This window comes from Haemorhous mexicanus, chromosome 5 (genome assembly GCF_027477595.1).
Source record: "Haemorhous mexicanus isolate bHaeMex1 chromosome 5, bHaeMex1.pri, whole genome shotgun sequence".
Taxonomy (NCBI): domain Eukaryota; kingdom Metazoa; phylum Chordata; class Aves; order Passeriformes; family Fringillidae; genus Haemorhous; species Haemorhous mexicanus.
In genome coordinates, this window is record NC_082345.1 from 29373442 (window position 1) to 29389488 (window position 16047).

General features: G+C 41.8%; 1 protein-coding gene across 1 annotated transcript in view; it reads right to left on the reverse strand.

Annotated features, from left to right (window-relative positions):
• The window catches only part of UTP20 (UTP20 small subunit processome component), a 63392-nt gene that overhangs the window by 20114 nt on the left and 27231 nt on the right, over positions 1 to 16047 (reverse strand). The window contains exons 24-38 of the mRNA XM_059846692.1: positions 14789 to 14874; positions 14106 to 14231; positions 13411 to 13577; positions 12692 to 12900; positions 9819 to 9962; positions 7366 to 7445; positions 6258 to 6484; positions 5190 to 5334; positions 4667 to 4754; positions 3455 to 3598; positions 2795 to 2845; positions 2545 to 2697; positions 1867 to 2022; positions 1347 to 1487; positions 454 to 591 (exon numbers count right to left, since the gene is read on the reverse strand). Of these exons, the coding sequence (XP_059702675.1) occupies positions 454 to 591; positions 1347 to 1487; positions 1867 to 2022; positions 2545 to 2697; positions 2795 to 2845; positions 3455 to 3598; positions 4667 to 4754; positions 5190 to 5334; positions 6258 to 6484; positions 7366 to 7445; positions 9819 to 9962; positions 12692 to 12900; positions 13411 to 13577; positions 14106 to 14231; positions 14789 to 14874 (2055 nt within the window). The remainder of the gene's footprint in view (positions 1 to 453; positions 592 to 1346; positions 1488 to 1866; positions 2023 to 2544; positions 2698 to 2794; positions 2846 to 3454; positions 3599 to 4666; positions 4755 to 5189; positions 5335 to 6257; positions 6485 to 7365; positions 7446 to 9818; positions 9963 to 12691; positions 12901 to 13410; positions 13578 to 14105; positions 14232 to 14788; positions 14875 to 16047) is intronic.

A 16047-nucleotide genomic window follows, 5' to 3' on the forward strand; every position in this document is an offset into this window, starting at 1 on the left:
GCCAATTCCTGCAGTTTCCCTCTAAATCCAGAGAAAACTGTATTTATTCCCCCCTCTGTTACTAGGTGCAGATTACATTCCCACAGTCTACTGTCAAAGAGTATCACAACTAAACAGGAAGACAGAAGTTTAGAGCCAGAGGGGAAAAAATAAGAAGCTGATTACAAAAAATAAAGACAAATAGAACCCCAAGTAAAAATTAAAACAAAAACCCCTAACCCAAACAGGTAAAGATCAACTTTTGAAAAGCAGGACAAGTTTAGCAGATATAGGACTGGGCCCAGATTTCATCTGCACTTTCCAAACCCTCTTTCTGTCACCAATACCAGCACAGCACTTTTATCTACAATGGAGACACCCACTTCACAAACATATCAGCTGTCTAAGGGGGTTAGGTTTTTAAGGGAAATGCTGAAAACATTCAAGTAGATGCATTCAATTAAAAGAGCCTACCTTAAGCATTTTTTCACTGAAAATTGCAGTGGTAGCATAAGGCATGATGTAGTTCTGGAGGGATTTAGAAGACAGCACAAGCTTTTCTTCAGTGAGCTGCTTTGCCAGTTTCCTCAGAGCTCGTGCTCTCCTGTGGATCTGAGATATGTCATATGGGAGAGAGTGAATGAGGTGGTGCTTGAGTCACAGCTAGCACGAGAGAGCACCTAAATCCTGCAGTTCTGAAAATGTCCCAGTTTTAGGTAATGGCATAAACATACTACAGTCATTTCTAAGGCATGCCTTTTTCCTTAAATCTCTGGGCTTTCACGAGCCTTTTGCCTCAAAAGATGTTCCAAGTCAATGGCATTGTGGATTCACAATCATAAGACTGTGCTGTCTTGAGGTGTTAGACAAGGGAGACAACTGCAAACAGCAGTTGCTGCAATGAAATGCAAAGACCAGAGAAAATTACAAGTTAAGAACTTACAACTTTGCATATAACTACAGATACAGCAAAGACTCTCTCAGATTGCATAGCTGAAAGCAGAAGAAATGTATTTTCATACTGCAAGAAAAAACAGGCTTTGTGTAACATTTATATTGCTAAGGTTTGTGAATGGCAAGGGGCTGCAGACTGAGCCTCCAGACTGAGAGCAGCAGGGAGCAGGCCAGAAAAAACAGAGACCCATTCCATACCATAAACCCAATACATTTATAGATAGAAACATGACTTTGATTCTCAATCACTCCTGACGATGTCTACATCCCTCTTTTTTGTAACAGTATCTAATGACACAGGCTCAATTTCTCTGCAGACAACACACAGATGCTTTGCAAAACATCCCCTCACAGTAAGATGCTTTTGCTTGGTAGGGGAAGACAGGCACTAAGAAATGCCTGCTGTCTTTTACCTGCATGTGTTTCATGTTCTCAAAGAAGTCCATGTCAGGATCATGGCGGTTGGTCAGCTGGACCAAATCCTGGAATTCGGGATTTGCTGGGAATGTCTGAATGAGGCAGGAAAGCAGTGATGTGTAGTCCTGCTGGATGCTCTAAAAATAGCAAGAAGTGAATGTTAAGTATCCCTTGGAGAGGCTGCTACACACTCCTGAGAACAGCAGTGCAGTCATTTACAAGCGTTTCAGTCAAACGTCCTAATTCTTGGTAACAACAAATGCACCTATTATGGCCTGCATATAAATTAAAGCCTCCCCTCCAAAGAATGAGTTTCAACAAAGAAAAGCTGAACAACAGCAGAGAAACGCAGTTAATTTCTATAATCTTTTAGAATTTTATAAGGTTTCAAATTAAGGGTAAGTTTATAATGGGTACCTGCACTTCTTATAAAGTAGGGGACTTTGAGAACTCACTCAAAAACATCTCATGACCCTGAAGAGGCTGGAGATGTGTGACCAGATACCACTGCCTTACCTCAGTCTTACTCTTCAGACCCCTTCTCACAGACTCCAGGAGAGTGTGCTGGATTAGCTCCTTGTACTCATCCTCTGTGTGGCTGATCTCTGCCAGTCGGTGGATGAAACTGGTCAAGCAAAGGCTTGCGTTGTCACTGAGAGCCATATCCCCGAGCTGAGTGGGTGAAGAAACGGCACCACGTGAGTCTGGCTAGGACACCTTCCTCTAACCAAAAGATGGGACAGAACACCACCACTGACCACAACATAATGAGTCCTCTAGAGATTCAGAAACTCTTGAGAGCTTTCCTATAGAAGTTCTAGTCCCAAATTAATGCCCACCCTACCCATCAGGAAAAAAACCTTTTAGATTTACCAGCAGGCACACACAGCCAGAACATGCTGCAACAAACAGAAAATCAGCCTTTCAAGTCTGTAATGTGCCTTTTATCCAGTACAAATGACCAAACAGTTCCAGGGCTCACTGACAGAAAGTTGTGCTGCACTGTATTTGCCTTTTGGGACACAGAGATGAAAAGGTAAACAGACAAAACTTTAAAAATGTGTTTGTAAGAATACCTAAAGATACTTTCTGAATGTTACGTGGTGCCAAAAAATAGCCAAAGGAAGTAAGCTGAAAGTTAGATTCATCAGGGACACATGATGCACATAGCAAGGGAAGGAACATTCAGCCAACCTGGATGGTATAGAAGCAGTTGTGCATAACAGGGATGAGGAAGTCAGTATCCACTGTTTGCATTTCCTTGATGTGGGCTGTGATTGACTGAAATGCTGACAGACGCACATCGAAGTCGATATCATCCAGGTGTCGCTGATCGAACGCATTCAGCTAAGACAGAGCAACAAGTCGTGAATGAAAAATGACAGAAACATGATCATACCATAATGGGGGAAAAAGGGAGCAGAGAGAGAGACACTGTGCATACCTTAACAACATCAGTAATATACTTCAGCTTAGCGTCCAAGTCAGATAAAGTCTAAAAAACATAAAAACCCATTTAACTTTTATAGTTGTTAAAAGTTTGGATAACTCAAGACTTTACCACTTGAGACAAAAAATAAATAAAGCAGCAGCATTGGTCTTTCTCCTGTTAAAACCTCCATAAGAGCCTTTCTTATGTAAGTAAGTTGGAGGATATGTGTTTTAAGTCCTATGTTTCCAAATATCTACACTGTACGTTTCTCATGTTTTACTGCTAAGAACTTATGTAAGTCACTTCAAAGTAATACAGAACATCCTACTATAAACTGTGAGAGAAGAACACAAATAAAAATCGTCTTCAGGATACTGAAATCCATTCTTATTTCATCAACATGCAGGATTTGTTGCAGTTTAAGTGCTTTGCTAGGCTTCTCTTGCACTAAAGATCCCTGGCTCACATCAACCAGGCTGTAAGCCAAAACTTTTACAAATCTTTGTGCAGCTCATTAATTTCTATCACATAAAATTCTGTTATTTTTACTTCATACAAGAAGTAAAGTAAGAAGGTTTTTTAAGTCATGCACCAAGATAAATATTCCTATTATTTTGTTCTTGATCTCTTAGAACAAATAAAAAAATATAGAAAGATGTAGAAATGCAATACCTGAAATACCAAGCACAACTTATTTCGAGACAGTTTGTTCTGGATGACAGAAAAAAGCTTTGCCAGTGGTTTGAGAAAGCTCGTAGGGTTTGAGCAATGCCTCAGCAAGTTCTGCACTGTCTCCAGAATGTCAATTTGTGTACCCTGAAAGAGACACATAACTCTCAATAAGTACTGAGACCTCACAAGATTATTTCATTTCCTTGGGACATATTTCAAGACATGAAGTGCACATTACTGTACTTCATTCAGATCAGAGATACTGAATGAGAACAAAGAATTAGAAGGACACAATGCAATCATCAAATCTCTTGAAGTACTTGCAACCTTTCAATCAGAAACAATACAGTGTTAAGAGATGACTGTCAGCATGATAAAGACTTCTTTTATGTGCCTTTCTTCATGACTCAAAGGTCAGGAGAATTAACAGAGCTTTAAAGAGCAGTTTTCCCTGAATACATGAGATGAACAATAACAGCACCATATACTTCACAGAATGGGTCAGGTTGGAAAGGACCACAGGGGTCAGTTTGGTCCAACATCCCTGCTCAAGCAGGGTCATCCCAGAGCACATGGCACAGGATTGCATCCAGACAACTCTTGAGTATCTCCAGTGAGGGGGACTCCACGGATTCCCTGGGCCATGTGTTCCAGTGCCCAGTCACTGCACAGTAAAGCTCTTGTATGACCTCCATCAACAGCAATAACATGTGGTGCCCTAGTGTCCACAGATTTAAAACCTTAAAGTAGTACTGTATATGGCTTGCCTTTGGCTTTCATAAAGAAGCAGACTAATGCAGCACTGCCCAGACACCACACACACCACATCCTGAACCACATGTAATCACATTGCTGTCCAGACCCTGTGGCTTTGGGGTGCATAAAATCCACAGTGAAGAAGAGCAATTATTTCAAACACTGCAATTTGGTGGATTGACTACAGTGACAAAGAAAGTAAAGACTGCATTATAACTTCTGCAGACCTTCCCCATGACCAGAGGGAACAGAATCAGTCAGGGCACTGGCACCTCTGGTGAGTAGTGCACATCAACACACAGTGGCACTGCGTTCTGAACAGACTACAAACATGTGAAGACTTGCTTGCAGGCTGATAATGAGAAATGGCATGTATATGACTTTTAAACATACAAATATACTTGATTAAAATAAAATCATATGTTTAGTAGGGGCGAGAAAATAATTTTTACCTACCTGCTCCATGTTAGTCTGATAAAGGAAAGGGATGAGAAGGCTCACAAGCACTGAATTCTGGCTCTTTTCTTGTATGAATTTGCTGATCCTGCAAAATTGGACAAGGTAATTTACTGTTTTATATCATTTCAATCACCAGTACAGAGCAAAGAAGTCTGTCAGCACTAGTGTCATTTCACAAGGCTTTGTCAGCCTATCCAGGCTAACAGAGCGTACCTACCAAATTCACAGTCCCAGCCTAAGCATTCAGTTCCACATGACTGCAGGCATTTCTGCACCTTTTTCTAACCTCAAGAGATATTAGGTTTGAGTACCAGCAACAAAATCAGCTAGAATAAACTTCTGAAAACTTATCACCCCAATAACCAGCAAATACCAAGGTCAATGACAGATCCAGGTATTTACAACAAATTTTAAAAAGTTGAGACACGGTGTTTTTTAATTTGGAAACTATTACAATAAGCCTCTTTCGTCCTCCCTCCTTCCAGCTTCTTAACTGTTTCAGGCTCTAAGAATCACTTACTTGGAAAGTATACTCAGCTCTTTGCTGACTTGAGCTCTGTACTTCTTCTTTTTCACCTTCTCCACATTCAACATTGTTTTGCTGAAGTACTGCAGTATGGTAGGAACATGAGGCAGGACCAACCGGCAACCTAGGCTGAGGGGCTCTGTAAGAGATACAACAGCTAGCAACACGCAAGAAACCCTGCTCTGAGAAACAGAAGGGAGATCCAACCTTATACAAAGGAGAAATTAGGATAAAGGAGGCTTCATTAGTGGAAGAATAAGCAAATGGGAGCTGTGAACATGCAGGGCAGCTGGTGGCTGGGAAGAAGCACCAGCACTTGCTGAGACCAAGTCTAACATGTCTGAGATGTGATCAAAGCAAGCACAAACCACTCTCCTCACAGATTTCTGTAACAGTATCACTATATGTAGGCTTACCAGAAGGTACCAAGGACAATCTTCTACAGTAGCAACATCTCCTACAATGACTGGAGCATTTGTAGATGCAGCATTTTCTTTATTCCACCACTGACCTCTTGTGTAAAATCAAAGCTGCCATAACAAGGGCACATGCTCCTTTCCACTAGCTTTGAGGTTGCAGGTGAAAGCAGCACACTGATGCTGTCTCCACAGCATCAAACACAGCACAATACTGTTCTGTCTACTAACTCTCAAAGATGCCAGGTCTTTCCAGCCAGGGAGCACATACTAAACATAAAAGTGATACAGGATCATGTGCATACAGGAATGGGGCCTTCATATAAAACATGGTGTTAGGGGCAGAGCCAAGTCAGCAATGCAGTTCTTGAACTTGTATCAGTCAAAGCTTCACAGACAGAACAGGTCAACATTGCCCTCTTCATTAGGAATCTTTCTGTGCTCAGGACCCTGACACTCAAACATGGACTTCATCAGTCATCAAGCAAGCAGAACTTTGCAGTTCTTGAGCACAAGTTTGTACATTGATGTTTCCATCTCTGCCGGGAGGCTCCTCTTCCCCAGTATTCTTAGACAACCTCACCATAATCTAACACCTCCATCTAAAGCACCCAACAGGTTTCTCAGAACTCTCCTGCAGGCATACCTTCTGTCACGTCTCCAGTGGCCATGACAACACAGTCAGTCACGCTCAAACTGGAAACCTTCTCTGTGGGTTCAAAATCTGGGCTGTTGAGAAGGCTATCAGCAATGTCCATCACAAGGCTGGATGTGGCCTCAGACAGATTCTTGGCTGACAGCACAGCAAAAACATTTGTCAGTATATCACTCTCTGGATGATCTGGCTGCTGCTTGGCCAGCAAAGGGAAATACCTGAGAGAAAGATTAAAAAAGGTTTACTGAAAATTAGGCTCAGAATTTTCAGCTTACAATTATTATGTGCAAGAAGTCATACAAAAAATAATGACTGTCTTCCACTTCAACCAAGAGAAAAGTGCACAAAAACCAGAACAACAGTGTCATCAAAAATACAATGAATGGAGGTTGAGAGGTTATCAAGTTCCTTTTCTAATCCTTTCTCCACAGCCTGAGTGTCCTCTTAGTCTGCTCCTAACCTAGTGATCCAACATAATTTTTAACAGAAGTTTGTATACAAGGTCTTCATGCCTACCAGTGAGGTGTCTCAAAAGAAAAACTAGGTACTTTAGCAAAAGAAAAACAGCAAGTCTGTAGAAGAGACAAAAATCACACAAGACAGTTCAGGTGGAACTTCTCAGAGTGTCAGAATCAAAAAAAGCTCTTTTACAACTTTCAGTAACAGACTCTCAGTCACAGATTCTATGCTGAACTTGCCCATACTCTTTCGCAAAATAAAAAGAAATAGAGACTCACAAAAACATGGAATAAAATTATATACTGTAAAACTGACTTCCCATCTCGTAAGTCTAAGAAATCATTGGTCAAAATATATCCCTAAGAAGTCAGACCTCCTCCTCACTTGTGAGTTGGGTTTGGGCTGCATATGTGCTTAGCTATCAATACATGGAAAAAAAATAGCCTATTTAAAATGTGAGTTCTGGCATAAACTGCAAAGCTTTCCAGCTGCTTAGACTGCTATCAAAAGAATAAGAGTCTAATGGAAAAAGACAATATGGGTTTGGACACAATTATTCACAGTCTATTAGTGTGCTCTTTTTACCTTGTGTTTTATGTATTCAGAAGTACTCAGGCTTCTTTGCCAGAAGAAGACTTACCTGGGGTTCTTACTCCAGGTGTGAATGAGTTTGAGCAGAAAAGTTGGAGAATACTGACTCTCTGAAGCCAATCTGCAGACCTAAAGGAGAGAAAAATCATATACCAATGCAACACAAGTAAGTAAAGCCACTTGAAAACCTCATCTCTAACAAAGACCTCACATTCTATAGTTTGTCTTTTTTATAAAGTAATTTCAACCTTTTATAAAGTAATTTTCCAACTTCCTCAATATTTGTCAAATGACTCTTACATCATTTCACTCCTGTTTATACAGTATTCCAGCCACCATTTTTGCCTTCCCTTGAAACTAGATTCCCACAACACCTCACATTTGCCACAGAGACTTAGCAAACTCTCCCAGACATACCCAGAAATCTCAAGCACAGCACCCAAAATTCACTCATCCCACACTTCCTTTGCCCTGACTGCAGCACCTGGTCTGTATCTCCAGGGCCTCACTGGAGAGGCTGGAACATCGTACTGTATCCAGTGAATGGGATCTCCCAACAGGGCTCTGTGTCCACAACAACCCCACCTCAGAGGTGGCCAGCCTGAGCCACACAGAATAGCTGCTGCTCCTTCATGACTGGACACAGGCTAAGGTGACACAGGGCACCCTCCTCTCTGCCACTCCACAGCCCAACAGGCTCCACCCAAGTCACACAGGTGGGTTTCCACTGTGACTGTTGGCAGGGCACTGCAGTGAACACACAGGCAGAGCAGGCTCCAGGGAATTCAGGGGTGGCAGGCAGAATGGTGCACGTGGGGTTTGGACTAGCTCAGTTTGCTCAAGACCTGAGCATAACAGAAAAGAAGGCAGCTCTGACCATCACAGCCAGGATCTTAGAAATCTTCTTCTCTTGTCCCAAAAACTGGTAATATTATTGCTCTGCATAAACCAGAGATTTTTTTGAATGATATACAATGGAGTGTAAACCAATAATCCAATTCTGCAGGAATGCTGCTGTGCAGGTTAACAAGCCTCTGCAGCAAAATCCCGGGCTATGAACAACAGCAAACTCCAACTGCAGGTTCAACAGGCTTAAAACAATTTGTCCTCTCCACCAGTTTTACACACCTCAGTTCTATAGTTTTAAAAAAGGAAACCACACAAGCCAAAACGATTCTTTTGCCAAAACCAAATCTTGTTGAAGTTCACCAGAAAAAACTCCAGAGGGAGCTTCTGGATTGTACCACCATCTGAGCTTCAAAACCATTTGTCTTCCTGACATATGTAAGGACAAGAGGCATTCTAACCATTTAGTAACAAAAGTACATATTGTTCAGAGTTACTGAGAATTTACAAACACTGTGCCCCAAGAAAGCTTTAAGTGCTTTGCTGACTGCCTGGAACTGCAATAGCCTGAACTGCTCTGGAACTGCAATAAATGTTCACTGCTTTTCCCACAGAGCACCCTGGCTGTAAGAAGACTCAGGAATGTGCATTTCCCTGTTGCCCAGCCCAGTGCAATAAGGAGCTATATGCACTGCCTGGTACTTCTTATCTGCTGTTTGTCCACATAGCCATACTACATATCACATAACCATACTACACATCAATCATACTACATAATCACATAAAAAGCAGAGAAATAGTGTAGGAGTAAACAAACACAATGTCTAGAGAAGCAGCTCTGTTGTTTCACAGACTAGACCAATGCTCTTTAACAGGTTTTTCTGTTAGGAAAAGAAAGGAAGTTGGACATTTGGATACCTTTTAAAAGCCTCTGTGGAAGAGCACTCTTGGAGTCATAGCCCCTCTTACTCAGTTAACCTCTACATGGACACAACTGCTTTTAGAGCAGAGACAACCCAGCAGTTGGTACAGGCACTCCCTGACAACCCCAGAGCCACTGCACTGACAAAGACAATAGAATTTAATTTTAAATCCTGTGTTCTCTTTCCATCTCACAGCAGTGCATTTTCCAAGCTCAGAGGTGATCTGAATTTCTCTGATAAAAGCCACATGCCTGTGCTTTGTCACTGTATTCACATGGAACTCTTAGCAGGCAGCCTCAAGACCACTTAGCCCACTGACAGATCCTCCTGGGTCCTTCCTTTCCTGCAGCAGCATTTACTTCTGCAGTCCCCTACCCAACAACTGTCACACAGAAAAACAGCAAAGTACACCTAGAAATGACTCATATTATTTAGCTTCCTTGAAGCATTTAGGGAAGAAGTGTGCTTCTGTGGTTAAAGAACAAAGAAATGGCATCCATTTTATTCAGATGAATTAATCTGTACTTTAATCTGTGACTTGATTATTCCAGGACTAATCAGAGAAGAGCCAAGAAACTGGCCTTGCACAGACACACTGGGATGCCACAATCTGTCCAAGACCACATCCGATCCAGCAATGGACAGAACTGACATGATGGACTCCAGTACAGCTGGAGTTTTCTGCATGGTACATGTTTCAAACAAGTTATTTGGAAAAACAAGAAATACTTACCTGAGGCCATACCACAGCATGGAAAACTGCATCAATCTCTTCCACACTAAAGCTGTAGGTCTCATAATCAGAAAAAAACTCTGCCACAAGCTTGAGACCAAGACGTCTCAAATTCTTCAGTGGATTAATCAACCTAGGTTGGACCTGTAACGAAAACCAACAAAAAACCCAACCCAGTAAGACCTTGGCAGAACAACTACCAACTACTTGCTCTGAAATTAAATCCAGCAATTGACTGACCACATCCAGATACATCCTTTGCAGAAACTTCTGTTTTCTCTTGTAACTTGTTCACAGTAGCAATCTACACCTCAGAGCTGACCTAAATGTTTCTAGAAGGGGCCTGCCTGTTCCTGCATTGAGTCAGTTACATAGGACTCCTTCAGGTCATAAAAAACCCCATGCTGATAGGTTTAAGCCAGCAGCATCTGCCCCTTTTGGACACAATGCAGAAAGCTACACGCAATTAATTAGATTTCCAACTCTGACACTTAAACAATTCTGTTTTACACTTGAAAGGACCGAAATCACCTCTTCAAAGTGAAGTTGTACTTTGCACACTGAGATCTTCTGGGAAGAAATCAACAGACGAAGAGAAGGGGGGGGGAACAGAGAAGGAAAGAATGTGAATTATGTCTTCCAGCAGAGTACAGTGGGGGCTATAGCATTTGGTTACGGGAAGGTGCTTCCAGTACCCATTTAGTGGTTATGTTCTATAGCCTTTCTTGGGAAAAACATTCCAGTAAGGGAATTCATGCAGAGCTGCATTCTGACTCTCTTCCCTGAGAGGAGTCTTGACCTGAGTAACTTAAATTATTTCCATACTGTGCAAGGCAGCTCACAGCATGAGCACATGAAGTAGCTCCACAGTGCAGAGGTAATGAACTTCAGCCTCAGAAACAACAAAGCCACATGAGAGCAAATGAAAGCCACTGTCTGATACTGGAGCTCTTTCTTTTGGGTCTCCATATCATGATCCACAAGTAGATCCAAGAATCCAAAATCACAAGTAAAAAAGACAAAGAAGAGATGGTGGAAAAGGAACCTATCAAGGTCTTGCAACAGGACCTCCCAAGCTATGCTGAATGTGTACTAATGGAGTGCAATCAGCTTCCAGGTGGCAAATGAACTGTTTGAAAGCCCAAGGAAAGCACAAACCAGGATACTATTGCTAATGGCAGCCGCCAAGTGAAGTCATTTTGGCTTTCCCACTACCCAATCACCATACGGGTTCTCTGAGATCAAGCCTTTGAGAGGACAAAGAAACTCAATAGTGAGCACAATCAGTAGGAAATGGTAAATTAATAACTTGTCTTAAAGTGGTCAAAGTTGATGTTTAACTCTCCAGGCAGTATCAGTCTGCAATAAATTACTCTCAAACTCCAAGAATGTCTTCTAATTATTAGTCAAGATAAACAGATTTCTCACACTCTTCCTTGAGCTTTTAACAGCCCCTGAGCTAATGAAGTGCTAAATTAAGTTCAGACAAACAACAGACTGTCACTCCTGACATTACACAACCATGACAGAATTACTGTAGCCACTCTGGCAAGATGTGGCTTTCCTAGCAGTTAATGAAGCAGCTTTTAGAACTCCTGTCTCCTGTCCTCATTGAAAACATGTAGGCATATGCAATGCACTGCTGAAGTCAGACTGTGGGATGCTGATGTCCTCCAATTTGCTCATCCTCTTTGTAAATTAAGACAGGTACCAGCTTCTGTGCAGCCCGCAGGCAACTATGAGACCTTGGATACTGCCTATTGCAAGGAGGTGTCAGATGGACTTTTTCAAAGGAAGTTCTAACCTCAAATGCTCACAGCTGAGTCTTGGCAAGAACATGCTCATGGTGACAAAACATTCCCACTTGCTCAGGCCATCATCCCCTAACGCCTTGCAACACCACAGTGATGATGATGACTGTGCAGTTTGCTTGTTTCCCACCTAATACATGAGCAGGCTCTGCACCAGGAAGACAGAAAAGCCTGGCTCAGGGTTACAGTTTCTGAGCAGCTGCAAACAGACCCCAAGCAGCTGGACCAGAGCTCAGGGATGTCTGTGCTGCCCCCCTGCATACAGGGCAGCTATAAGCCAACACGCCCCACCTTCAGGTGCAACCAATCTTTAACAGGATGTTTTCCTCACCTGACCCCTTCTGCATGTACAGCCATTGCTCAGCAAGGAAAAAAACATTTCCACTGCTCTGCAGATACCTGGCTAAGACCCAAATGGTAACACTGGACTAGTATGACTCCTGATACAGAGCTGAAGATGCTTCTAGTGCGCTGAAAGCACAGCTAGTAGTCACGTCCATCCTGTGTCCCATAACAGGAGGCATGTAGGGCAGGTAATCACTGTGATCATCCACAATGCTGAGCTCCCCTGAGGTCTAGCACTGCAACAAAACACCTCATGGACAAGGTTTGCTCTAATATCTTCAGGCAAGGAACTTTAAACCTCTCCTTCCCCTGCTCAAATGTTTTATCCTTACAGTCAAGAAGCCCCATCTTTACAGCAAATTTCAACTTCCAGCCATAAAATCTTCTTACATGTTTACAACAGAACATTTATCTCTCTCTCATGCCCATCTCTCCACAAAACAGGTAGGAACAATGCACAAAGATCACCTCCAACTCTTTCTTCAGTAACTCAAGTTTTGTAAGTACATTAACTCTGCTTGAGCCCTGTAGCACTTTCAGACAAGCACCACTGGCCTTTATTTTGACAGACTTCTAATTGCTAAGCTTCACTCCACAATGGCATTCAACTTCTCTTTATCTGAATCCGTAATGCTCTGTCTATATGTGTAAGCTCAGAGGAGGAGGACAGAAAGCAACTTGATTTACATGTTTGTGTATTGTTTGCATATACTGTACCTTCTCTCTTTGTTGGAGGATGCAGGATACAACTGCAGTCATGCAGAGCAGAATCTGTAGAATTTCGGGCAGGTATTGCTGGATCAAATGTCCCATGTTTTTCAGCACAACCTCAAGACCATTAAAGAGGCTATGCTGACGCCCAAGAGGCAGGACTTTAGCTAAATCCAGCTCTGACATACTTTGAAGGACTGCAGTCTGGCAAGGCCCTGTGATAGGCAAAGGAACAGCAAATTATCTAGGGAAGCATCACTACAAAGAATAATTTTTCAGTGAAAAATAGTAGAATTTGGCCCTAAATTACAGATCCTCACAGTCAGATTTTTAAATAAGAACAACTCTGAGTCTCCATGTCTCTGGCACTCAGATCTGTCTCCAACTGCTACAGAATCAGAGCACTTAACAAGCTCTCTTTACTACCACGATACTCAGGCTAGCCTATCATGCCAGCCACTACCCACTCCTGGCCTGCTACAACTTGCACAGCTGTGGCAAGTAAGCTGCAGTCAGTTTTTCTGACCTTGGATACATAAAACAGAGGAATCATCCTTTGTAAGGAGAAACTCAGGGGAACCTAGTCCTTACCAAGGGCTTACTTTCATCCCTTCAAGGCATGGTTAAGAGACAAACTGAAGCACGTAACAGCAGTAAGCCTATTTATCCTCCCACATCTCTACAGTCAGGAAATACCACATCCCCAGTTTCTATGGCCTACCTACCATTACTGAATTGCTTCACAGCTTCAAAGAGTAGATCCAAGAACATCCGTATCTCTTCTGGCAGCGAGCCGGCCAAAAATCGCAGCACGATCGACATGCGAGTGCTCGCTGAAGACTTGCCCTGTGTTTTGCTCCCTGTTTTGTTTCTCATTCTGCCATAGAGAATTCTTCAAGAACCAAAAAGAAGTTGCATTAGCTTTCAGCAAGCCATCTGTTTTCCAGCCTCTTATTCTGCAGGAGAAACTCAGTTTAAAAATATTCTCTAGTGAAAGTTCTCCCTTCAGGTTCTCCGCTGAACTACTACATATTGTCCAAAAACATCTTAGTCAAAGGTCAGCTTCTGCTTCTACAATGGAAGCTCTGCTGGCAACTTCAGGTATAAAACTGGTTATCTTGCAGGACAATTCACATCACTGCAAATAGCTGCCAACACTCAACGAACTGAAATGTCCTCACAGTAATCCTTAGCAGAAACAGTATGTACCAAAATGCTGTTTTTAAAGAAAACACCATTTGCATAACACATTATATAAATGTGTTAATAAGAAAACCATACAGAATATCACAAACTAAGTCATCAAACTATACCATTAAGAATGGGTTTATCTCAACTATTCAAAATGGGAAGCAGCATTACATCTCTCTGCTCATGGTACCCTGCCATGAAGCTTTTGAACTCACACTTCAGAACACACCTCATAAGAACGGGGATGAGATCTGGTCGATGCTCTGGTTTTACTACTGCGGTCTCTTCAGAAATACTGAAATGGACTATCTCTTCTTTAAAGCTCTTGTCCTCCAGTAGCCTTTGCAAGTTCTCCCTGAGGGCAATAAACATTATTTGAGGGCAGGTAGGGTTATAAAAATAGACAGATGGACACACAGATGCATCTATATCTAATTACCTACCTATCTATCCTTGCTGCATACAAAATATTAAAGTACTATTTTCTCACCCTTTTATTAAAAAAATATTTTAAAAGCCAGTAAGTTCAAGCTAATCATGTAGACAAGTAAGTCCTGGATGTATTCCAAGGAAATTACTTAATTATAAACTACAGTTTTATACTGTCACTTTCTTTGGGTGGTTATAAATCATCAGTACAAAAGGCATCTTGGAAAATGATGGAACTACTAACACTACTGACACTATTCTGGGACAGAATGGAAGTGTTGCTATTTTTCTCTAAACAAAAGAGAGACACTGATCAAGACCTGATTTCCTCTCTTAGATACAAAACATACAGCTGACTAAAATTAAACTTTACATATATGTCTTCAACAAATACAGGACCCCAAATAAAACTGACCCCAAAGCAGGCTTCTGATATGTTAGCAGGCTAATTCACCAATGCTAAAATAATATAAAAGCTTTTACCTGTATGGCAGTAGATGAGGATGTTTGTATGTCATTATACAGTCAAGAGCTATTCTCTGTACATTCTGGTCTTGATGAGACAGTAACTGCAAATAACAAAAGAAAGAAAATGAGTCCCTATCTAGGAGGCAGAAGTGCTTACTGAAGATAGTGAAACAACTCAAAGGCTAGAGGCTCAAGCAGGTTTTGGACTAACTTATTCAAATGGAAGCAGAATGTATGTGCTGCCAGTATAAAGCCCAGATGTACATGCACAACTGCCACTCATAAAAAGGGGCATGGCTGCTGATAGTTCATATATGCTTTTCCTTCCTACCTACATAGGATAGTTATAATATTATGTTTTTTCATAGCTGTCTTTTGGACCACTATGAGTATGCATTTATCATCAAAACCAGTTATCAGCTGTGTATCTAAGAAGACTGGATGAAAAAGCAGACTACCCAAACCATTCCAAGATATCTGTATTTCTCTCCTGTGACAAACACAAACTACTTGGAAGACTTGCCATGCAAAGTCTCAGTGAGATTCGCCCTCACTTGACTGTTCATAACCTAGGCACCAAACAACACCAAGGAGTGGTCAGAGCACCAAGACTATCTGAGTTAAAGAACTGTTTGCACAATACACTCAGGCACATGGTTTTATTCTTGGGGTGTCCTGTGCAGGGCCAGGAACTGGACTCAATGACCCTGCTGGATCTGGTCCAACTCAGCATTTTCTGTGATTCTGCGATTCATTAGGACAGGGAAAAAAAGCTGAGAAATACAGATTGTTTCTCCAGGCAGCATCTTGATTAGTTCTTCAGTCTCCTACTAAATAGCACAGGCAAGTGTCATCAAAGGTCACTTTGCCATGACGTCCCCATGCCAGATGGACACACCAGCCGTGACATTGCATACACTAAGACAAAGAAATGCAAACAGTAAGTGATGAAATAATCTTTCTTCTTGTGCCAGGCTGTTCTTCCCACAGTGATTTGACCTTTAGACGACTGCCTAATATTTTGCTAAGAACACAGGCAAGCAAACACATCGATCAACTGTTTTTCTAAGCAATACCTTGATAGACTGAAACAGAGTGGATGTCTACTAGAGATTGTCAAATTCAGGGACTAAGGAATGGAGCTTTCAACACCCACAGCCAAAGAAAACCAATTGGGAACAATGAGAGCAAACCCCAATGACCTGAATAAATCCACAAACTGGGAACCAACACAACCCTGTAAAATTAAAAAAAATTAAAAAACAAAACTGTTT